Source organism: Eulemur rufifrons, chromosome 7 (genome assembly GCF_041146395.1).
Source record: "Eulemur rufifrons isolate Redbay chromosome 7, OSU_ERuf_1, whole genome shotgun sequence".
Lineage (NCBI taxonomy): Eukaryota > Metazoa > Chordata > Mammalia > Primates > Lemuridae > Eulemur > Eulemur rufifrons.
In genome coordinates this window covers 120,916,025-120,939,551 of record NC_090989.1, presented here as the reverse complement: position 1 = coordinate 120,939,551, position 23,527 = coordinate 120,916,025, and the positions used below count along the sequence as shown (strand labels likewise).

The 23,527-nt window shown below is 48.8% G+C and overlaps 1 protein-coding gene across 1 annotated transcript in view; it reads left to right on the top strand.

The window, feature by feature from the left end:
• The window catches only part of EPHB1 (EPH receptor B1), a 414,325-nt gene that overhangs the window by 132,306 nt on the left and 258,492 nt on the right, over positions 1–23,527 (top strand). Inside the window, exon 3 of the mRNA XM_069473212.1 lies at positions 15,934–16,615. Within this exon, the coding sequence (XP_069329313.1) occupies positions 15,934–16,615 (682 nt within the window). The remainder of the gene's footprint in view (positions 1–15,933; positions 16,616–23,527) is intronic.

Here is a 23,527-nt window from a genome sequence, read left to right as displayed (position 1 = left end):
CCTCCTGCTCCCTCGAGCAGAAGCCCTGGAATTATTCTGACTGGGCCTGACTGGCTTGGCTTGAATCCCACCCTGATCCAACCCCTGTAGCCAGGAAAAGCAGAGTGCTTATCGGCAGGGCAGACACCGAGGTCCTGTCCATCCCTGTTTGTTCAGAGCCTACTAGAAGCCCAGGAACAAAGGCAGCAGAGAGTAATTCCTCAGAGGGAATTAGGATGTAGGTATCAGAGAAATGAATAAATGCTAGGTAGTAAAAAAAAAATCTAATATTCTAAGACAGACCCTTAAAAGATTTATAGCCAGGCACACATAATCCTCACAACAGCCCCATTTTACAGATGAGGAAACTGAGGCACAGAGCAGTTTGTAAATTACCTAAGGTCACATGGCTAAAAACTGCCAATGCTGACCTTTAACCTCCAGCAGGCTGGCTTTCCTGCCAACCACTGTGCTCCACTGTCTTTCCGATGAAATGCTGCCCACTGTGGCGTCTTCAGGGGGTGGGTTCCAGAAGGAGCTCCCCAGCTGAGTTGCTGTGGGCTCTCTGATTTTAGGCTCAGTCTATAAAAGTTTTTTTTCTCACAGTAAGAGACATGGGTGGTATCCTCTCTCTGAGCTGTTACCCAGGAATTAGTACTGCTTTCTCAACTGAGAGGCCGGCCTCCCTGCTGGTGGCCTCTGGCCTCCCTGCTCCCTCCCTCCGCCCGCCCTTCCCGTCCCTCCTCAGGTAAACCACTGAGACAAGTCAGAGCTCCCCACCCAGGCCTCCCACCCACTCTTTATCTTTTTCTCTCTGTACCAAAAGGCCTGTAATTAGGAAACATTAGCAGGCTCAAAACAGCTTTCATACCTGAAACATCCTCCATAATTGCACTCAGCAGAGCTCTTCCCTGGCTATTAACGTCACTTTTATGAAGCAATGAGGAACAAAACACCCTGAGGCACTTAAAACATTTTTTTATATAATACATGTCTTTTAGGAATGGAAGTTTAAATTCACCTGCCTGACAGAGACAGTGATAGACAAAGGCTCCGATGAGAGCCACGAGGAGGGCCCTTCTCCAGGAGATTCAGATGCTGCGCTGGGAAGAGATGTGGTGGCCCTGGGGGGGGGGGGGGTGGACCTGCACCAGATGGGGTCCCGGGGAGAAGCTTGGGCCAGAGCTCTCCTCACTCCTTGTTGCTTTCTCACAGGGCTTCCACAGGACACTGTTCTTGTGGGCATGTGTATGCGTTTAGCAAGGGAGTGAATAGACGGCACAGATGACCTGGATCCTGGAGTAGAATATTAATTCCTACATTACATTCATTGCAGAAGTACAATGGGTATGACTCTGTGTGTGGGGATGTGCGGGGGTGTGTGTGTATGGTATGGGTGGAGGGGAGACAGTGATTGACAGAGAGACATGCTTCTCTAGCTTGCTGTATTAAAAATCTTTGGAAGTTGTAGTGGTTCACCAGAACCTCACTGTCTGGCAGATATATTTTTTTGCTCTTGGAAATGGCTTGCAGACTCATTCATCAGCAGAGCAGGAGACATTTCTGTCCACAGACTCCGGGAGGGAATTCCAGAGGTCACCCAGGCCCACCTTCCTTCTCTTGGAGTCAGGCTTGACCCTCGTTGGCCCAGACAGACAGGTGTTTTTCCTCTTCTCTCAGACTTTCCCTGGGAAGGCAGTCCCTGTACCATGTCCCTAGTCCCAATCTTGGATGCCTTTCTGCAGCTGGTATGTGAGCCTAAGGACCAACAGCTTGATGGCAGCTCTTACCAAGTGGAAGGCCAAGTGGCTCTCAGGGCAGTGGAAGGAAACTGGGCTCCTCACCCTGGCACCAGGGTGGAGCTGGGAGGTCAACAGGGGCTTGTCACCCTGACAGCCTGAACACACAGCCCTCACACTGGCTGTTTTGGTGGAGAAGAGAATATATTATTGGGGAAGACAAAGCCTTAGAAGGGAGGCGAGGCAGAATTAAAAGGCGAAACATTTATATGATCTGAAGAGAAACCAGAGTATAAGGCAGAGGTAAGAGGCCTAGATACGATGAACAGGAGGAAGACAGATGAAGGAGGGAGGGCCAGGGCCATCAGGAGGAGAGGAGGGCTCTGAGCCTGGCTCCAGGAAGGGTGAAGGTAGCCTCTGTGGGAACACGGCCTTACCTCCAGTTACCGCCAACAGTGTTTATTAGAATAATTTGGCCCCCTATCCCACTATACTGCCAGCGGTGTAAAGGTGTGAGCCTAAGATTTGGGATTTGATGTTCTGGGTTTATTTCCATCTTCTGCTAATAACCTCTCTGAGTCCATATGCTGCCTTTATAACATGGGTAATATGAGATCTTATTTACAGAGTGGTTGGGAGGATTAAATTGTATTTTCCTTTTTTGTTAGCTGTAAAGCTCAGCATAATGCCACTTGCCCTAACTGGTACAAGTGGTAGCAGTGACTTGTTTGAGTGGCTCGACTTGCATGGGACGAGGGTGGGGACTGCTGGAAGAAGGGCCCTGGAGATACAAGGTCAACATTGCAGCGTTTTCTTAGGCTGTGGTTCCTGCATGAGTAACATCACAGGGTACACCCTGTTATTGATAGCAGTGTTATTAATGATAACTCTTATTACTAACAGTCACCATTAATTAAGTACCAACTGTGTACCGGTTATCAAGCTTTACTTATATCACCTCACTGACTTCTCACCAGGACCCCGAGAGGCCCCCAGGCCTGCCAACCTCAAAGCTCGCTCTTGACCTCTGTCCCAAAGCAGTGTGAGGAAGGGATCTCAAAGTCATAGATTGTTGAGGAAGCAGAGAAAGGGGGCGGGGCGAGGGGCAATGTGGAGAGGCAAATGTTTCCCAATATTCTGCAAAGGGGAATGGTAGATTTGGAAGCCACAGGCCAATGAGTAGTGCATGTGGTAAGCACCCAGTGAATCTTTTTATTTTTAAAGCGAGCTCTCTAGGGTGAAGTGGAGCAGGTGGTTTGTGACTTGTGGGGTTTGCTGCAAAGAGTAGCAAGTCCAGGAGGAAGCTGGACGGGGAGTCCCTGCTCATAGAGCAGGCAAACCCTGGCCAGAGATCCTTAGGAGGATACAGGTGTCGATGTGGATGGCTGGCTCCAGACAGTGGTGGAGGAGCCTGGGGGTCAGCTCCCACCCCCTAGGTTCTGGCAAGCATTCAGGAAGTGAGGACTCTGGGAAGGGAGAGCTGTGAGGGGCCCAGGGAGCTGCTTTGTCCCATCCAATGTCTACAGTGTCAGCTTGGCTGGACTGAATGAGCCCCTCCTTCATTTGAGGTGCTCCTCTGCTGAAGGAATGGGGCTGGGGGTCTCATCGCCATGCATGCTGTCTCACCCATCAGTCTTTCTGGTGGAGGCAGGCATGTCCAATACATTTCCCCGTGTCACAAAGGACAGCCAACATGAAAGATGTGGGAGTCAGGATTTCAACTTCTCTCGTCAATCTAGAGCTCTGCCTTTAAACCATGGTGCCGAATGGTAATGGTCTGAGTTTGCATTTAGGTATAAACAATTCATTGTGCAGCAAAGAGCCAGGGGTGACCCAGGTGTGCAGCCCTGGAGGTAGCAAGGACCTGTGTGTGGCTGGCCCCATCTTCATGGGGCTGACCACAGGATACAGGTTCAGGAAAGGCCAAGCTGACCTTAGGTGTTAGGGACAGTCCCAGTGCAAGGTGCAGGTGGTGGTGGCCCTACTGTGCATGGTGCTGGCCTGAGTGTATCTGCTATGATGGGCTTAATCTGGGAGCTGAATTTTAAAAGTGGCACTAGAAAAACTAGAGTGTGTCCAGTGGGGCTGACCAGGGATCTTGTCATCCAAAGACTGTCCATGGACCTGGGAAGCTAAGTCGAGGAGGCAAAGGAATGAGATAATTTGTCTCAATGGAGGCAAAGTCCTCCATAGGCTCCTTGGGACCAAGCTTGAGCAACCACAGTCCCAGGAAAAAACAGTCCCCTGACGTGGGTCACACTTGGTGGCCACATTCCCACCCAACAGGAGAGCAGTGAGGAGAGGGGGACAGAAGGATAACTCCTCTTTCCAGCCCAGATGGGCTTTCTTGCACCAAGACTGGAGAGTGAGAATGAAGGCAAGAGCTCCTGCCAGAGGCCCAGCCCCTTCCTTCTCCCGTGGCTGGCTCCCCCGTCTCCAGGAGAGCTCTAGCTGGCCACAGCCAGCATGGCCCATGCTCAGTGAAAACTCTCTGAGTTGAGGGGATGAGAAGTCCATTTCTCCATCCCGTAACCCACCATGGTGGGCCAGCTTCAGGCTGGCCTCCGCTCTGCACTCGAACAGAAATCCCTCCACACTGAAGGGAAATGGCATCAGTCTCTCCCAGGGGTGACTCTGCTCCTCCATCAGTGGAGACCAGGTCTGGGCATAGCAGTATTAAGCAGCTGGGGCCTCGCAGCTCCCACCCCTGCCTTGTTCGACAAGGCCCTGTTGGGCAGCAGTGAGAACCACATTCAGTCGACAGCTTAAGATAATCACATGTGTGAGGCACTGGGATAATGGCAGCTGAATACCCTGCCACCGTTGCCATAGTGACCAGCCAAGCACTGGTTCCCTCCTTTTTTTCCCCTTTCTTGTTTTCTGGACCTCCTTGTTATAGGGCTGGCTGGTGGAGTGGGGGGTGAGTTTGGGAAATGGGAAAGAGGGGGAGTGGGGGAGGGGAGACCCTGAGGGGCAGCCCATTATATGCTCTTTAAATACCCCAGCTGGAGGTGTTTTAAATCTCAACAGAGACAGAGAGAAACAGTGTCTTAATCCCTAGCTCCCTGTGAATTATTTAAAGGGATCTTGTCAGGAGGATGAATTTGTCACTGTTGCAGTGTCAACAGCAGCAGCAGCTGTCATAATGGCTGAGGACCCCACTCCAGGCAGGGCCTGGTACGAGATGCTACTGCCTGGTGGAGGTTACAGCGGCCTGGGGGTGTGGACAGTGAGCCCCTCCCGAGGCACAAGCCCACAGCGTTTTCCCTGGTGTGCCGGCAGAAACCTGGGTGTGAAATGTGCCATGATGCAAAGGGATCTGCTGTGCTGTATGGACCTCAGGCCCTGCCAGCCTCACCCCGAGTGGTGTGATTCCCTAGCACAGGTCTTTGAGGCTTCACCCGGCCTCAAGGAGTAGGCACACCCACGTAGGCAGGACCGTGGCCAGCAACCCCGTCTGTGCGCACTTGCGCACACGCCCATGCGCACGTACAGCAAAGATAGGTGCTCAGGTGCAGGCAACCAGACAGACAGGGGAGAGTCTTGGATCATAGACACTATGGAGGGAAAGCCAAGACTTTCAGGGAGAAATAACTGACCCGTGCTCCGAGAGGGCAGACATCCATGATAACTGGCTCACAAGGGGCTCTTACTTGGGTTTAAACATCTTACAGGTTTAAGTCACCTTTAACTTTCATAGCTGCTTCCTGAGACAGATACTAGTAGTATCTGAAACCAAGGCTCAGAGAGATTTAAAGACTTGCCTGTGGTCACGCAGGTGAGTCTGGCTGACTCCAGAGCCTGTGAACTTAACCCTTATGCTAACTAAGCTTAGGATCCCAGTGGTCTGTGTTCTGAGTTGGGCAGGGTTAGAGAAATGCTTCTTGACCCCAGTTCTTTTTTTGATAAGCATGAAACCTCCTTCCTAGCGATCAGAGTATACTCCATATGGGACTGCTTCCTCCACCTCCACCTCGGTACAGTATTTGCTACATTTCTCCACCATCCAAGTTTTCAAAAGTATCTCAGGGAGCCTTTCTCTGAGAGACTGCCTTAGGAAACAGTGCGTGTATGTTTGTCCTGTTCCAGTTAGGTCCCTCACCCCCACCCCCACCCCCACCCCCGTGCTCTAATTCATCCCAGGTAAGGGAGTCTTTGCTGTGAATCCACAGTTTAGGGAATTCATTGCCTTGTGCCTCTGTGTGATACGGAAGCCCTTTTGGGTGTGGGCTTTCCGAAGCAGGGCTGACCCTGAGTCAGCCAGCCTTCTCCTTGGCACACCACACCTGGCCACGGTAATGAAGAGGGCCCCTTCCTGTTGCCCCAGTCCACACATCTGGGAGGTAAATTAGGCGTATTGGGAGGTGAGCTGGTGCTCGCAGTCCTCAAGGGAACCATTGAGTAAATCGCTGCCTTGGTTGGTTGGTGTACTAAATGGTAGATCCCTCTGGGCTTGTAGGAATTTATGCCCCACGGACTGCATTTTACATTTTAATTAGCCCTCTAGCTTGTCTAATATCCGAGCTCTTTCAGGCTTAGTCTACTGTCTGCACAGGAGCTTTGTTCTTGGAGCCCAGGCTGATCGGTGGGGAAGGCTTGGCAGTGGTGGCTCTAGCCCAGCCCTGAGCATCTGCTTCCCTGAAGAATCTGTGGCCTTCTGTGGGCTCTGTGAGGTTGTGTGCTGCCCGGCCTCCAGTGGGCTTCTTGTTCAGAGAGGCAGCCATCCCCCCTGAATGGGCAATACCAGAGAAGTTCCCTTATGGTCCCACAGGGCATGGTGGCAGTAACTGTTTACAAAATAGCAGCTTCCCCCAACAGCAGTTTGTGCCCAAATACAGACTGCTGAATGGGACCAAAGCCTGTAAGCTGCATCCAAATTTGTCTCTTTGTGGTCTGAGCTGGTTTCTGACAGTGGTCCAGGGATTGCCTGCTTGAGGGGAGAGCCTATGGTGAAGCAGCTCAGAGGAAGCCCAGGAGATTCCCAGAGGGAAAGGGAAGGGGGCTGCGGGTGTCCCTCTGTGTCTGTGAGGAGAGGGCGCTCAGCCCATTAGTCGCTGCATTCTGCTGAACACAGGGTAGGATTACTTAACTAGATTCTGGAACCTACGGCCTCAAGGATACATGTGGCCCTCCAGATCCCCGAGTGCGGCCCCTCGACCAAATCTAAATTTTACAGAACAAATCAAGGATTTGTTCTGTAAAGTCAAAAGGCTACACTCAAGGATCCAGAAGGCCACGCATGTGGCCCCAAGGCCGCAGGTTCCCCGCCCCTGATCTAGATGATTCACATACCCTGATGACTCAGCCCGAGGTGGACCCCGGGGTTAAAATAATAATAATGATGATGATCATAACAGTAATGATAATTGGTACTCAGTGAATGGTAGTTCTGTGCAGGCTTAGCACTAGATGAGTTACTTCTATGATCTTTCAGTTCTCACAGTAGCCTGCAAGGCAAACAGTATTTTGCAAATGAGGAAACTGAAGCTCAGATAGTATCTGTGGTCACAGAGCTGTTACTGGCAGACATGGGGTCCACCTGCCCCTGGCACAACCTCTCCAATTTAATCTCCTTTCCTTTTCCTTTTGCTGTTTGCTCTTCTGCAGCCACGCTTGGCCTCCTGGCTTTCTCAGCGAATTACCAGGCACATTCTTGCCCTGGAGAGTTTGTTCTTGTCATTCCTGTGCCTGGAATGCTCCTCCCTCATGCACCCTCCAACTAGCTCCTGTATGTCTTTCAGATCTCTCTGCTCAAAGGGAGATCTTCTCTGATGATCCCACTGCCAGCTGTCACTATATTTCCTTACCTGCTCCTTTGTAGTTCTTACTGCTGCCTGACTTTATATTATTCATTTGTTTGCTTGTTCATCCTCTGGTTCACTCTATTAGAATGTAAAGTCTGTGGAGCAGGGACTATGTCTCTAATTCACTGCTGTAGCAACACCTGCTAGAACACTGCTTGAGGATGTAGTGGATGTTCAATTCTTTAGTAAATAAATGCATTAAATGAGCTGGGTTTGAAACAAATCAGAAGAGCTGGGATCTTGTTAGGCTAACAGAGACCAAAAAAGTCCATTTCAATTATTTCTATCCCCGTTTTAAAAAAGAACGTCCAGAAGAAGTTCCCATTCCCAGCCAGGCCCTGTAGAAATGGTTTATTCCTAGAGGTTGTTATGATGCAGCATCATGGTAGTCACTGGGTATTGCGGGGAGAGTCCAGCAGGGGGATTTGCAGCAGGCCAGGGAGGGGCCCACTATCAAGATCTTGCCAGAACTCCATGCTTGGAACTTTCTTCAGAGGCTCAAAGTGGAATCAGTTTGAATCTCTTAACTTCATTTTGCAGTGGCTTTTCATTTTGACCAATAATGCTATTTCTTAGTTTACTCATTCACCTCAGTCATCAGATTTGGCTCCAAATGACTTTTGCCTGTTTCTGAGATTCAAACCTACTCTTGAAGGTTAAAGAATGTGTCAGAGTTTCTGACGGTTGTTCTAGAAGGCAGATGGACAGGTGGGTAAAGCCCATGACAATGGCTTTGAAGGGGGCACAGTTCAAGTAGATAAATGAGTTTTGTTATCATGCTTTACACATGCACACACACACACACACACACACACACAATCAGCCAGACTGCAAATAGTCAATATGTGCTGTTCAAATGTCAACAGGACCTCTGGAGCAATAGATCTGCAAGCTCTGACTTCCAATAAGCAAGTCTAACAAAGGTAGATCTTGGAGGGCCTGAAAGTGTCTTTCTCATACATCAAAGTCATGGTCTGAAAGCCTGAACAAGTACTTTCTAATGGGTGTCATTGTTTTCTTTATTATGCTTATCTCAAGGACAGGTGGTCCATTTGTGTCAATAATAATGCCCTTTCTTTTTAAAATTGTTTTTTTTTTATTTTTTGTTTATTTTTCAGCTCATTATGGGGGTACGAAAGATCAGGCTATATACATTGCCCATGCCCCCCCATCCCCCCAAGTCTGAGCTTCAATTGTGTCCATTCCCTGGACAGTGCACATCACACTCATTGAAATAATGCCCTTTCAAAGGCTGTTAATATTTTGTTGGTTGTGCAATGCTAATTCATTCCTTCTTTTCCCAAAGACAGATTAGCCTGGTGGCACCTGCAGTAAGTCCTTAGCAAAGTACCAGGGGCTGAGGAGGCAGAGAAATTACAGAACAGACCAGGGCCTTCCTTGCTGCCTTAATCTTCCAGCATTTTTTGAGGACTGGGCACTGGCAATATGGAGAGGTACCAAACACAGTCCCAGCGCTCTAGGGGCAGGTCCACTGGGGAGCCGGATTTGTATTTTGAAAACTCACTGGGGCAGGAGAGTTAAGGATAATGACTGGGAGAATCACTGGGAGGGTAGAGAGAATTCATTGAGGAAAGGGGAGGGGGGGGCAGAATACAAAAGCTATGAAGGAGATAGGAGACACAGGATTTGGTGGTTAATTTCCTATGATAGGGAGCAAAACCAAGAAAAATGGAGAGGGCAGTGTCCAGATGCTTCTTATACATCTGGCATGGGAAACTGGGTGGTTGAGGTGCCATCCTTGGACAGAGATGAGACTGCATCAGGGCTGCAGAAAGCAAGATGGTGAATGGCAGGCGTTCTTCAGGAGATGTCCAGCAGGCAGCAGGATACACAAGCCTGGGGCATTGGGGACAGGTCCAGTTGGTGATGTACCCCATGGTGGTTGAAGCCTTGTATGTGGGTGAGATCACCCGGATAAAAAGTGTGACAAAAATGGAGTGAGGATGGAGCCCTGAGAAATGTGTGGATTTCATGGGGCCCAGACATTACTGAATAAAATGTTGTTGCGTAATACCAGTGCTGTGAAGCTAAAGGCTTGGAATTACTTTGCATGTTGAAATGAACTAATAAATTAGTCAAAACATAATTCCCTGTCCTCAAGGCGCTCACAGCCTGATAGCAGAAACCAAAGTCACACACACACAAAGCAATTAAAGAATAGTTCAAAACAGTATATGATCAAATGCTAAATTGTGTGGAAAATTCAATCATGCTTTAAGCAATCAGAAAAATGGTAGAGGAATATAAGCCGGGGAAGGCATTATGGAGGAAATAAGAGCCCCAGGGAGGGAACAGCAAAGAGAACTCAGCCCTGCCATCCCTCAGCCGCCTGACTTGGGGCCGGCTGGGGAATGTCCCTGGGCCTCAGTTCACACATTGGTCAACAGGATCTAGAGTGGCTTCCAGCCACGTCTGCAGTTTCCTGGCTCTGTGTCTTCTGTCTTGGCACGAGGGCAGTGTAGAAGAGGGGCATTAGGGGCAGCCAGAACATTAGCAACAACACCAAGGGACAGAAATGGGCATGGCTCTGTGTCCAGATGTGAGAGGATAGGGCCCAAACCAAACTAGGATATCACTTGGCTCATCTCTTGTCCCTACTTTCTGACCAAACAGTGGGCCAGGGCATTAGTCCAGGCATGACGTAATGCCAGCCCCAGTGCATCGGCTATGGGAAGGAGATAGGCCAGATAGGAGGCATATGGATTGTTCTGGAAGAAACGGCAAATTGTGTTGATGAACTGGGTGTATTGGACATGGAGAGCCTTTTTTGACTACCTGATTGACCACCAGGTTGGAAAATTGAGTGGTCCTGGAATGCAGTCCTGAGCCCAAGATTCTGATCCTGTCTTTGGACCACCCTCCTGACACTCCCCGGCCTTCAGCCTCAGTCACAGGGATGCTTCCTTGGCCACTTGTACCTCTGGATGCCATCTTTGCCCCAACTTAGGCATCATTCACAACAAATAATTGAGCAAATAATTGGCACTTGGGATACAGAGATAAAGGAGTGAGATGGGTATCCTTGGTACAAGGGGTAGAGTGAGCAGGGCCGTGAAGTTGTCATGAGCATACTGTTTGTGGATAATGGAGACCAAGCCAGCATTGGTGGGGTGTTGAGGTGTAGGCTGGCCCATATAACAAACGGGTTTTTTTAAAAGCTATAGTAAGGTATTATTTACCTGTTATAAATTCACTAATTTTAAGTGTATTAAAATTTAATCAGTTCAGTGATTTTTGGTAAATTGACAGAGTTTGTAACCAGCACTATAGTCTCATATTAGAACATTTTCATCACCCCTCCCCCCTAAAAATTCTTCATGCCAATTTGCAGTCACTTCCTTTTCCCATCTCTGGCCCCAGGCAAATACTAATATATCTTTCTGTGTGTAGATTTGCCTCTTCTGAAAATTTCTTGTATAGAATCATGCAATATGTGATCTTTTGAGACACACAGCTTCCTTAACTTAGCATAATGTTTTAGAGGTTCATCATGTTGCAGTACATACCAGAACTTCATTCTTTTTTATTTCTGGATAGTATTCCGTTGTAGGGCACATCATATTTTGTTTATTCATTCACCAGTTCAGAGACATTAACAGTTTCTTAGGTGCCATATTATAGAGTCTAGTTGAGTCCAGTCCAAGAAGGGAGGACTACAGTCAGATTGTCATGCAGCACTTATGAAGCTTGCTCCACAAATATTAATAAAAATGTATGAGAACTGTCCTGGACCTTATTTTCTTTTAATCAACTTATTTCAGACTCTGAGTCCTCTATCCCACTGGTTAGTGAGAATTTCAATCTCAATTACTGGTTCTTTCCACCAGGACTATGCAGAACTCCCACAGGTCCTACTCAAAGTGAATTCTGAGAAGGTTACTGCATTTTCCAAAGACCAATGATCCACCTCTAGTTTTCTGGGAATGAATAAAGCTTTGGAGGTGGCGGTGGCTGCAGTTAATAATTTTGCACATACCTAATTTTACATACATGAAAGTATATCTGAGGGATTATCCTTGAAGTGGAATTTCTGGGTCAAAGGGTGTGTGCAGTTGTAATTTTGATAAATAAAGCCAAAATTTCCATAGAAGTTATACCAATTTGCCTTTTATCCAACTGTGTTTCAGAATTCTTATCGCCTATGCCCTTTCCAACACAGTGTGCTATCAAACTTTTGTTCCTTGACCTCTGCCCCCTAAAAGTATCATAATGTGACTAATTACCATTGTTGTTATGAGTGAGATTAAGCATCTTTTCATATATTTAAGAACTATATCTGTTTCTTTTTTAGTGAATAGTTTACTGATATCCTTTGCCCATTTTTCACTTCTGTTATTGATGTATAAGTTCTCTTTATATATTAGAGGATAGGAACACCTTATCTGTGATAAGTTAGTTTTTTTCCATCAGTTTTTCTTTATTTCCCCCCTGTTAACTTTGCTTATGGCTGTTTCTATCATGCCATTTCTTTAACTGTATAGAGCTGAATTTATCAATATGTTAATTTATGGCTTCTCAGTATCATGTCACAATTACCATACATAAATTTTCTCCAAGGTTCCTGTTAGTATTTTTATGGTTTTACTTTTAATGTTTAAATTGTTGATTCACCAAAAATTTATCCTGGAGTAAGATATAAGGTATGGATGAAAGTTATGTTTTTTTCCCAAATGAGTACCCGGTTATCACTACAATTTCAAAAATAATTCACCTTCTCCTCATTGATTTCAGTTTTGGCCAACACTTTAAATATTGAGAGAAGCTACTGAATTAACTATAAAATATTTTAGCAGTTTACACTTACAACAATAGGCTTGAGCGGTGCCCTTTTTCCCACTTTCTAACCAAGATTTGACATCTTATCTTTTTAATTTTTTGCAAATCCGATCAGCAAACCATGGTGTTTTGCTGGGAGGAGGTAATTACAGGAAGAAACACAGGAGACAATGTGTCAAATGCCTAGAAGAGGAGGCTGAGAAGTGGCTACTGAATGGAGACCTTTAGGAAATTGGCTTTGGGGCAGGAAGTGAGAGCACATTACAGGGACTGGAGCCCTGAATAGGAAGTTGGGCATCTGTGGAGTAGTATATCCAAGACTGGCAAAACTCCCCCTTCCTCAAGGAAGGAGAGAGGGAAGGGGCGGGGAGCCAGAATTCCTAAAGATCTGGGGCTGGGTGTAGTGGCTCACACCTGTAGTCCTACACTTTGAGGGGCCGAGGTGGGAGGATTGCTTGAGCCCAGGAGTTCAAGACCAGACTGGGCAACGTGGCTAGACTCTGTCTCAACAAAAAATAAGAAAAATTAGAGGGGTGTGTTAGCACACTCCTGGGGTTCCCAGCTATTTGGGAGGCTGAGGCAGGAGGATCACTTGACCCCAGCAATTTGGGGATACAGTGAGCTATGATGACGCCACTGCACTGTAGACCAGGCAACAGAGCGAGACCCTGTCTCAAAAAACAAAACAAAACAAAAGATCTAGGAGGCTCAAAGCCTGGGATTGAGGAGGCAGGTCTGATGCCTGAAAGAGTTTTCAGGGGACACATGGCCCCTTGGGTCTGGTTTGTTTGCCCTATATCAGCTCAATGAGGGCCATGAGATTCTCCCCCAAAATGTCTTTTCAGCTTCCACTGGTCTGTTTCAATTTACCATCACGTCCTGCCTGGACCACTACAATGACCCCCCCCCACCATTGTCCTGCCCATACACTCAGGCTGCCCTCCACACCAGTCTCTACAGAGAATCAGTGATCTTTTAAAAACTCACCTCTGATCACCTGTGTTTTTCCTCCCTAAAACCCATCAATTTCTAGTTACACTCAGGATGAAATTCAAAATTCTCAGCTGGATTCACCTGTCCCTCAGTCTTATTCCTGCCACCTCCAGATGTTTATGACTCTTCTGTCACACAGCCTTCATTCCTCAGTGGCACCAGGCCACTTTTCCCCACCACAGGGCCTTTGCACTTGCCTTGCCTGGGCCCAGATGCTTTGCCCCGGCTCTGGCCCAGCAGACACACACTTCTGGCTAACTTCTATCCATCCATCCCTCTCATCTTGGTGGGTCTTCCCTAACAATCTTCTATATATCAGATGCACCCCCTCTTTTGGCCCCCTAAATGTTCCCTCACAGCAGTTAACACAATTATAATTATTTAGCTATTTTAATGACCATTTTCTAATTTCTGTTTCTCTCACTAGATTATAAGCTTCATATTATTATATCCCCAGTGGCTAATGGAATGCCTGGCATAAAGCTAGCATTCAGTAAATATTTTTCCATTGGTGAATGAACGAGGTGTAACCGTAAAGCAATGAAACGGATTCCAAATATCATAAACAAATAACAATGTTTGTCCCTCCCTGTTGGGAATGCCATTCCACCCTTATCTCGATCAACCAAAATCTTCTCTTTCTTTGAGGCCCCCAATCCTAATTGCCACTTGCTCTGGAAACCTTGCATACTCCCTGTAGCACACTCTGATCACTTATTCCTCTAACCCCTATGGCACCTGCCGACAGGCAAAGAATGAAAGAGGGAAGGAAATTAATGTGAGACTATATGATGGCCTTTCCCCAAGTAACAGAGGGTCATTTTCTTCTTTCTCAATTTCTTTCAATTCCTTCCCTTCAAATATACAGCTAAATTCCCTCCAATGTGCTGGGATCGCTCCCTTAGGAGCTGTCATAGAATCAATTAGATCCGTAGAATTTTACAACTCGAGGTCACCGAGTATGATTCCTGATTTTACAGATGAGAAAACTGAGGCCCGGAAAGATTAATGTTGGAAAAAATTACTTCTGTTGGATCTTATAATACCAATCAGTGTCATTTTCTAAGATAAATGTTCTCAATACCCCAGCTCCATGAGAGTGGACATTCTTACTGTTTATTTAAAGGCCTGCTGGTAGTGATGATCTCAGTGCTAAGGTGAGCCCTGCAGGAAGGTCTTCCCATCCTGCTCCCACAGCAGAGCTGTGTTAGTCTTGGGTGAGTCAGAGAACTCTGGCTATGACTGGGCCCCCACCCTAAACTGGGCCACATGCCTTACCTGTGCATTGACAAAGGGGCCCCACATTTGTGCTGACACCCACTGGAACAAAGAATTATGAGACATGCTGAGTTAAACATTTTGCAGAACAGTAAAAGATAATCTTCCTTCCCTAAAAAATCATGGAGGGTCAACTGGGAAAATGTTTTAAAACAGCCATGGAAAGGGAGGAAGATCTGAAAATTTGATCTGAAATTGTGTCAGCGACTTCTTCTCCCTTATATATTTGCTTTCTGGTTACAAAAAACTAGGCAAGCAGAACACAACTTTAATAAGCACATTTAAATAGAACATAACACAGCTTTCAAGAAGGAAGAAAAAGTGGTTCCTTTACATCTAGCGAATCAATAAGAAATTAAGCAACGTCCAGGTGAGGTTTGGCAGTGCGAATTTATACAACCTGAGTGAAGGAGTTGAGCTCTCTCTCCCTGGAGGCCACGGGGTAGGGCCTGGGAGCAGGGAGGTCCACGTGCCCCGTGGGCACTGCCCAGGCGCTGTGTTAGGACTGCAGGTGCAGCACTGCATCAATGCATCGTGGCCCCCACAGGCTCACCAGCTCCTGGGGGAGGTGCCCCCATGTCAGTGTGAACATGTTCTTACCTGTGGAGTGAGGGACGTGGTGACGTGGCAGCACAGACCATTTGCCAAGAAGGGCTATCCGATCCAGCCTGGGGAGCATGAGGGAGGTTTTCCAGAGCTGGAGAAACCTGGGCTAAGAAGAACAAAAAGGCATCCTAGGGAGAAAGTGCAGCATGAGCACCAGCTGGGAAGTGAGAAGCAGAGTTGTGGTCTGGGAAAGTTAGTCTTTGGCGTTGCAGAAGGGAGAGTGGAGCAGGGAGAATCTAAGTTTGTTGAGAAATTCTGAAAAGCTTTAAATTCATGTGCATTTCAGAAATATAGAGGAGTTTTACCACAATAAACAAATTGGGTTCAGAGATGGGGATTTCCAAGGTAGGGGTGTCATGCAGTTGGAGCCCTAATGCACAGAGTGGCTGTTAAGAGTAGAGGCTGTGAAAGGGAGGAAGAAAATCCCTCACACATGCTGAAAGCTGAAGGTTGTCTCCATGGAAGTAATAAGCCATAGTCACAACATGAAAGAAGGCTTTCTTGGATGAAGTCTGTTACATTTTGGGATGGGCTGCAGAGAAATATGAAGTTTGCTTATAAGAAGATCCTTAAAATCAAGTTGAGGTTGGTTATGTTCATTTATTGAGTCAAGCAGCTGAACCAGTGTGCTCTTAAGCCCCCATTTAGCTCAAGGTTTTCCTCTGCTATGCCTCTTTTTGTCTCCTCACTCTCTATTTTGTTTTTGCATGTGTGTGCCTGTGGCCTGCTTGGTGCAGTGGGAAGAAGTCAGTGGCTATGATGAAAACCTGAACACCATCCGCACCTACCAGGTGTGCAACGTCTTCGAGCCCAATCAGAACAATTGGCTGCTCACCACCTTCATCAACCGGCGGGGGGCCCACCGCATCTACACGGAGATGCGCTTCACTGTGAGAGACTGCAGCAGCCTCCCCAATGTCCCAGGCTCCTGCAAGGAGACCTTCAACTTGTATTATTATGAGACTGACTCTGTCATTGCCACCAAGAAGTCGGCCTTCTGGTCTGAGGCCCCCTACCTCAAAGTAGACACCATTGCTGCAGACGAGAGCTTCTCCCAGGTGGATTTTGGGGGAAGGCTGATGAAGGTCAACACAGAAGTCAGGAGCTTTGGGCCTCTTACTCGGAATGGCTTTTACCTCGCTTTCCAGGATTATGGAGCCTGCATGTCTCTCCTTTCTGTCCGTGTCTTCTTCAAAAAATGTCCCAGCATTGTGCAAAACTTTGCAGTATTTCCAGAGACCATGACAGGGGCAGAGAGCACATCTCTGGTGATTGCTCGGGGCACGTGCATCCCCAACGCAGAGGAAGTGGATGTGCCTATCAAACTCTACTGCAACGGGGATGGGGAGTGGATGGTGCCCATTGGACGCTGCACCTGCAAGCCTGGCTATGAGCCAGAGAACAGTGTGGCCTGCAAAGGTAAGCCCCGGGGCCTCTTGAGGCCTCTGCTTCCTGCCCACCTGGGACAGGCTGGTCCACAAGGTTTCCCTGCCTCTAGCTCTGGGTCATACAGGAACAGAAAGAGCCTAATGGCTTACTATACAGCTCTGGAGAACCTCCATCCCCAGTGCTAGGCCTGATGTTTTTCTTATGGGTTCCAACCAGATTGTTGGTATTTATGCTGGGAAGAAGAGATGGGGAGAATTCCAAACAGTGGAAAATAACATAATCGGTTGGTTATATTTAGTTTTGGGTCTCTCTCTCTCTCTCATACACACATACAAACACAAGCTCAGGGGCATGGAGAATTTGGGTTGCCATGGACAATTCACTCAAGGGTAATTGAGAAGTGACTGAATTTGGAAAATATTTTACTTCATTTCAGTCCAGCTCCCACAGCACTCAACTTGGTACTGAACCCATGTAGCTCATTAACTCAAAGCCCTCTGGCTTGGCTTTCTTTCTCCAGGGGCTCAATGCCAGGCCCTGGAAGGAGATGAAGCTATTGGAATGGGAGTGGGACTGTATTGTGTATTGTATTAACTTTTGCTTTTGAACAACACAGAGTTTGGAGGTGTCAGGATTCTGTGTCCTCTCATTCTCTCTCCTCAGCCCTAGAAAGCTCATGTCCAACACGTGGCAGTAAAGTGTGCTGAACTGGCTGGAGGCTTAGTCTGCCCTGGGAGTGAATAGAAGGGTCTGGAAGCCCCACAGCTTATGTCTTGCCTAAGTGCATGGAAGCTGAGCATGGGAGAAATCCAGGCTTGGGGAGGGGAAGACTGCTTTCCTGCATTACATTTTGCTTGTTGACCTTCAAAAGTTCTGATTTGTTTAAGAGGAAGGCTTCCCATGTGGACCTTAGAAATGACTGCCTTGACCCTAACATATCACTAGGGTTTCCCTAATTCCTCTGGAGTTTGAGGGCTGTATTGCCTCCTTCTCCATCATGAGCCTCCTGCCAGCTGTCTTTACTGGTATCACTCCACCCTGCCTGTGCACCAGCCCAGCCCATGCCTATTTACTTCCCCACCTACCTTGCTCCCCAGACACCTGCAGGTGAAGTGCCAGGGGCAGGATTGCTAATGCCCATGGGCTCTGCAATCCTTTGGGCTCAGCTAATTTCCTGGGCTGGAGCACTAACACAACCTTTCTGAGGGCTGCTGAGAGCAGAGAGCTGTGCCTTTGTGTCTTTATTGGATGGATTTCTTGGTTATGGTACCCATGATGGATGGTGTGGAAACAGAGGGGAGAGAGTGCCAGATCCAGTGACGAATCAACATAGTTTTAAAATCATCCCAGCCTGGTCCCACAGTGCTCTTCTTTGTCCCTTTGGGTGGGGGTGGGGGGGCGCCCTCTCTGGTGTTTGTCGGAGTCTGAGTGGGGGACCAAGGCACCAGGCTGAGTTCTTAAAGGTGCAGGTGCGGCAGCTGCCAGGCATGCTTGCAGCAGCACAAGGGTAGTGTGATTTCTCTGGGCTTCAAAGGGCTGCCACACCACACTTGCTGGCTGTGGCCCTCTCATTTTCTCATTATATCCTGAGCAGAACGGCAGGAACCGGAGCAAGCATTGATTGGTTCTGATTTAATTGGGACTCTGGGAACAGGCTCTCATTTCTTGGGGCTAATTGGAACTTTTCTCTTTGGAGAGGTTCTGCTGTCCATGTTGCTAGTCAGTCACCTCCTGTGGCTATCCCGGGAGGGCCTGTGGGGACAAATATGTAAATCCAAGCTGTTTCTTTCCATTCTCCCTTCCCAGCCCCAACCCCCTCCTGAGTTTGGTGGACCTTTCTATCTTGAGTTATCGTGAACCTGCCTTGACTTTACAAACCTGCTTATTGCAAACTCAGGGCAGAGTGGAGGAGATGGGGAGCCCACGGCACCATCCCTTTGCCATTTCAGAGGCACAGGCATTCACAGTTTGGTGGCACTTCTGATGTAGTCTGGCTGAGCTCAGTGCCCTGGAAGGGCAGAGAAGGCCCTTTCCCTCCTGTCTCAGGAACTTTGAGCTACATCCTGAATTCTTTGCCCTTGGGTCTGCTGGCTTAGCCAGGCCTCCCTGCCCAGATCTCACAGAGGGCTGCCCTGGGGAGGTGAGGGAGCCCTCAGGCATAGACGGTGAACTTTGGAGGTCTCTGCACCCCTCGGTAGGAGGGTAGGGTTGGCAATGCTTGTGGAGGAACTTGTGACTGTCCCCCATGGTGTGTTTTCAAGGGAAGACTTTCCACCCATTTTGGGTGCCCATGCTATGCAGCCAGGTAGGCATGATGGCCCTTCACACTCATTTTGGGGTGGCCTATTTAGTACAGCCAATCCTCACGAGGCCAGGAGCAGGGAGAATGGTGGACCCCAAGGAATTGTGGGTGAGAAGCAGTGAACCCACAACAACTACTCTCACCAACAGCCCTGAGAAACGATGTCCCCCAAGCCTGGATGGGTGAAGCCTGGACGGTTCTGTGATGCACACAGTTGTGTCGATTTGATACATTTTATTTTCTGGGTATGTGAAACTAGGGCTTTTTAGGGTGGTGGAAAGAATATCCTTTCTGTTTCTAATTACATGTTGTTTTTCCAAAAGGACAGGCTCTTGTGATGGGCAGGGGACCATATTCTCTAGACTTTCACTTTGCTTCTGCTAATCCCTCTCCTGTCAGAGTCCTGGTGACCAGTTGCTTGGTTGTGCAGAGGCACCTGGAGACCAATTAGCAGCCCAGCCGGTGAAAAGTGGTCCTGGCCTAGAGCTGTTCCTGCTGTAAGGAGGAAGGGTGGTGAGAAGAGAGGGATGGGAGGGTGAGCAGCGGGAGCTGTGGGGAGAACTTGAGCAGTAGGATGTGCAGCAAGCGGCTCACTCATTTTCTAGAGGGCTTCACAGCCTAAGGCTTTTCCTGACTCTTCCTTTCTGCACACACAGGCTGGGCCCATCAGGCAGAATCACACAGGCTTGTGGACTCTGACCCTATCATGCATTTATCTCTATGAAATTATTAATTACTAGGAAAATGGCCCATCTACCCCAACTTCAAGTTTTGTGGTCATAGAATAGTGGATTCATGAGAAATCATAGCCCCATCCCCCAACCCCTTCCCTCCTGAGGCTGATAGCTAAGCCAATTCTCTGTGTAGGTCCCATGTGCCAGGGAGGCCGAGTTGGCACTTGGCAAACTTTCTCTCTGCTGTAGAGCCTAAAATACTGCATCAGCTGGGCTTGAACTGCAGCGAGGATGGTGGGGCTAGGACCAATAGTCCTTGGGAGGAGGCTGGCAGGGATGGGCTGCTTACCTGTCTGTAGGACGCTCAGGGGCTGCAGTAACCTATGTGATGTCCATGGAGGGGTCCTAGCTGCTGTGATGGCCTCTGGGAAGATCCTAGCGAGAGCACTGAGCTTATGGGACTCGGATCTGTTCTGCCCCTGAGTGCTCCCTGAGGGCTTGGCTTTTCTTCCCAGGACACAATCCTTGGAGTTTCCAGAAGGATCTGCCTCGTTAGCATATCTCTTCAGCCATGGTGGGGACTTAGAAAATGGCAATGCTATGCATAAAGCATAATCCTCCCTGCTGGCCTCTCTTGCCCCTGCCCTTCTCCAGCATGCCCTCAGCACACTACTGCAGAGGGCACACCCCAAGCCATGATGCCCAGGCCCTCATTGTCTGGGGCTGTCACTCACAGGGCGGTGCAGGGGGTATGCCCAGGTGAAAGAGACCTAACCTAGAGACAGGAGCTGGTTTTAGTCTTGGCTCTGCAGTGAACTTGCTGGGTAGTTTTAGGTAAGACACTTTCCATTGACAATCCTATCCTTTCTGCCTACTACTTCTCAGGGTGTGTGAAAATCAAGTGGGATAATAGATATGAGAATATTTTCTAAGTTGTGTAATGCTATGTATTGTTAGGTGTCATTGTCCTTAAGCTCTGAATCACTTATTAAGGGCATAAGATTTAGAATGAAGGTGGCATGTGGTTCCCCCCGTCCAGGAACACAGTAGCAGGAGTCCTGAACACTCACTCATTACCTCCCTGCACCTGTCCAGGCCCAGCTCCGTGACCATCAAGCAGTGAAAACAGCACATAGGAGTGATCTACTATCCCTCAACAGGTCACCTGGCCAGTTAACAAATGTTTGAGAGGTGTGGCTCACGTGGCTTGCCTTGAGGCAGGTGGTCTTTGTGAACTGGAGGTACAAGTAGGGAGAGAAGACTCTCCAAGCCTGAGAGAGCCATGGTCTTCTGAACCAGCAATTTTTGACTCTGGGGCAGGCATGAGATCCTCCTTAGAAAGATTTTATAAAGTGACATCCCCAGGTGCCTCCTTCTGAGACTGTGATGGGTAGGTCTGGTGTGAGGCCCAGGCATGTGGATTTTTAGAAAACCAAGAGCCTCAGGTATAAGCTGCAGACAAGGAGCATTTTTGTCCCTGGAGCCAGAAGAAAGGGGCCACAAGGTAGGTCACTGAAGGTTTTCTTGGGCTTGTGGGATTTGTAGATATGTGGACCTGAGTGCCTGAGAGGATGAAGAAGGAGTCTGGGGGAGGGGACTGCACAAGCAGGCTGGCGGCTGGGTGGGCCGAGCACAGGGCCTGCAGACCAACAGGAGGGAGATGTCCAGAGCCTTGAGTAGAGGCTGGGGGCTGGGGCAAGGTCGTGCAGGGCAGCGCTGAGCAACCTGAACTATCAACATGGCACCTCAGCTGATAGGAGGCCTGAGAGGGTTCTAAACAGGGGAGAGGGCAGAAAGCTGAGGACTGAGTGTCCAAAGTGTTACAGAAGGGAAACCTTCCCTGTACCTGGCCGGCACCAGCCGGGTCACTTGGTACTGTCCTCAGAATGCCAAGGGTGCCACCGCTGGCCACAGGAACATGCAGGACTTTCACTCCCTGCTCAGGCCTGCAAATCAGAGCTGGGACTGAGGGTGCTTTTCCAGGGGGCTCTTAGGTCAGCCGCGACCATTCCAACTCTGGACATTGGTAGGGCCTTCCCAGCTCTACAGAAGAACAGAGCAGTTCTCCATGTATCCGTTGCCCTGTTTGGTGTCTCTCTGGGAGCCGGGACTGGTGATGGCACTGGCACTGCCCTGGGCAGCCTTCCAAGGCTCTCCTCGTGCCAGACACTGGCCTGCCCTTCCCGGAAGGTCTCCTCTTCTTCCTGGCTGCTTCTTTACTCCTCCCCACTCTCCAAGGGGAAACTTTTTTCCTTGGTAATTTTCCACCTACATGTGAATTCTTTCATGCCTGGGAACCCAAGGGACATTTCGAATCTTTCAACAGTTTCTGCACCTTTGTCAACTTGAGCAGCTGAGATGAACCACTTTATAAGCCTCGGGGAGTTGAAACGAAAAATTTGCGGGATTCAAAAATGGAGAAAAATGTGTCTAATTTAGCTCCTCTTGGATAAAAAAGGTTTCCAGGTCCCACTTCCATCTCCCTTAGAGCTGCCGATCCCACCTCTGAGCCCCCGATTAGGCCACTGTGCTGGTAGCCACACTCAGGGGCACTGAGGAGCCCTCTCAGCTCCCTCTGGACCATCAGCAGTTCGCTGGTGAGTGAGAGGAGAGCCACAGCCCAGACAGCCTCCCCTCAAGCCCCAGGGAGACCAGCTCTGCTCAGGGCCAGGGGAGGCCAGGGTCATTAACACCACTGCCCTGTAAGATGAGCTTCGTAATAGGATTTCCCAACAGGCCACTTCATTTAGAAACCTCTCAGGCCTCCTCTGCTCCCCGTGGTGGTCCTGCCCAGTGTCCTCCAGAGGGGACTCAGATGTAATTGGCTGTATGTAATGGGCTGTGACACCGGCATGAGCAACAGCAAACAGAGCTGGAAGGATGCCCCCCTGCAGCAGGGACTCCAGCATGTGGGCTCCAGAGGCGGCAGAGGATGGCAAGGGGGAGCTCTGGGCTCCAAACCCCCATGTGCTCTGCGTCGCCCCCTCTGCCTTTGAAACACATGGGTAGAAGCACCCAAATTCCACTGGTGTTGACCAAATAATCATGACTCTCCCAGGCTGGCGTTAGAGAGCTAGCCTGCTGACATGCGTGACTGCTGTCGTAGGTGGAAGTCCACTTTTTGCCTGGAGCGTGGTCACTAACTTAATAAATATTTAGTATCAGAGATGACAGCAGAGGCACTGTATGGATATTGCTGATGTGACGCGGGTGGTGGAAACATCACTGCACCAGCAGTCCAGTGGAAGCCCCGATACCGCCAGTTTTTTCACCATCACCTGCCCATGAAGACCGCTGGGGTCTGAGACTGCCCGAGTGAGTGGTGTGCGGGTGCTGACACTGCCTACGCTGAGCACCTCATTTGTCCATAGCAAGAGGGTGGCCAGGGAGCATTCTTGGGCACCGTCTAGAGAGCTACGGCTCCCTAATGTCAGCACTGGGATCAGAACTCGGGTCTGGCAAGGCCACTGTCTGCCTTTGCTTCTGAAACCGGGTCTTGTTGAAAATAACCATCCTTAAAAGCATAACATGTATTTTCAGGAATATCAGACTTGTCTCAGTTGTCTCTCACAAGGGTTCTCTCTTGTGTTTCTATTGTTCCTTGTTTTCTCTTTTTCTGAGTGCTGGTGGCTCGGCAGAGCTTTGCTCTGTGGTCACACATTTCTGTCCTGTATATCAACACAGGACTCCATGTCGACTGTCACCATCCTCCTTTTAACCTCTCTAGGAGCAGTGCCGTCTCTCCAGAGAGCTCTGACATATTAAGCTGCTTGTGAGCTGTCCAGATAATGCACAGCATCTCGGAGGGCGAGCCCGAGTTCCCTGGGGAAGAACAGGTCTGAGGCTTTTTATGCTTACACAAAAGGGCAGAGGGAAGGAGGTGGAGCTGTGGGCTGGAGGCCTGGCTGTGGCTCTCTAATCCACATCAAGGACTCCTGTGTGGGCCCACGAGGGCTGAATCCCAGC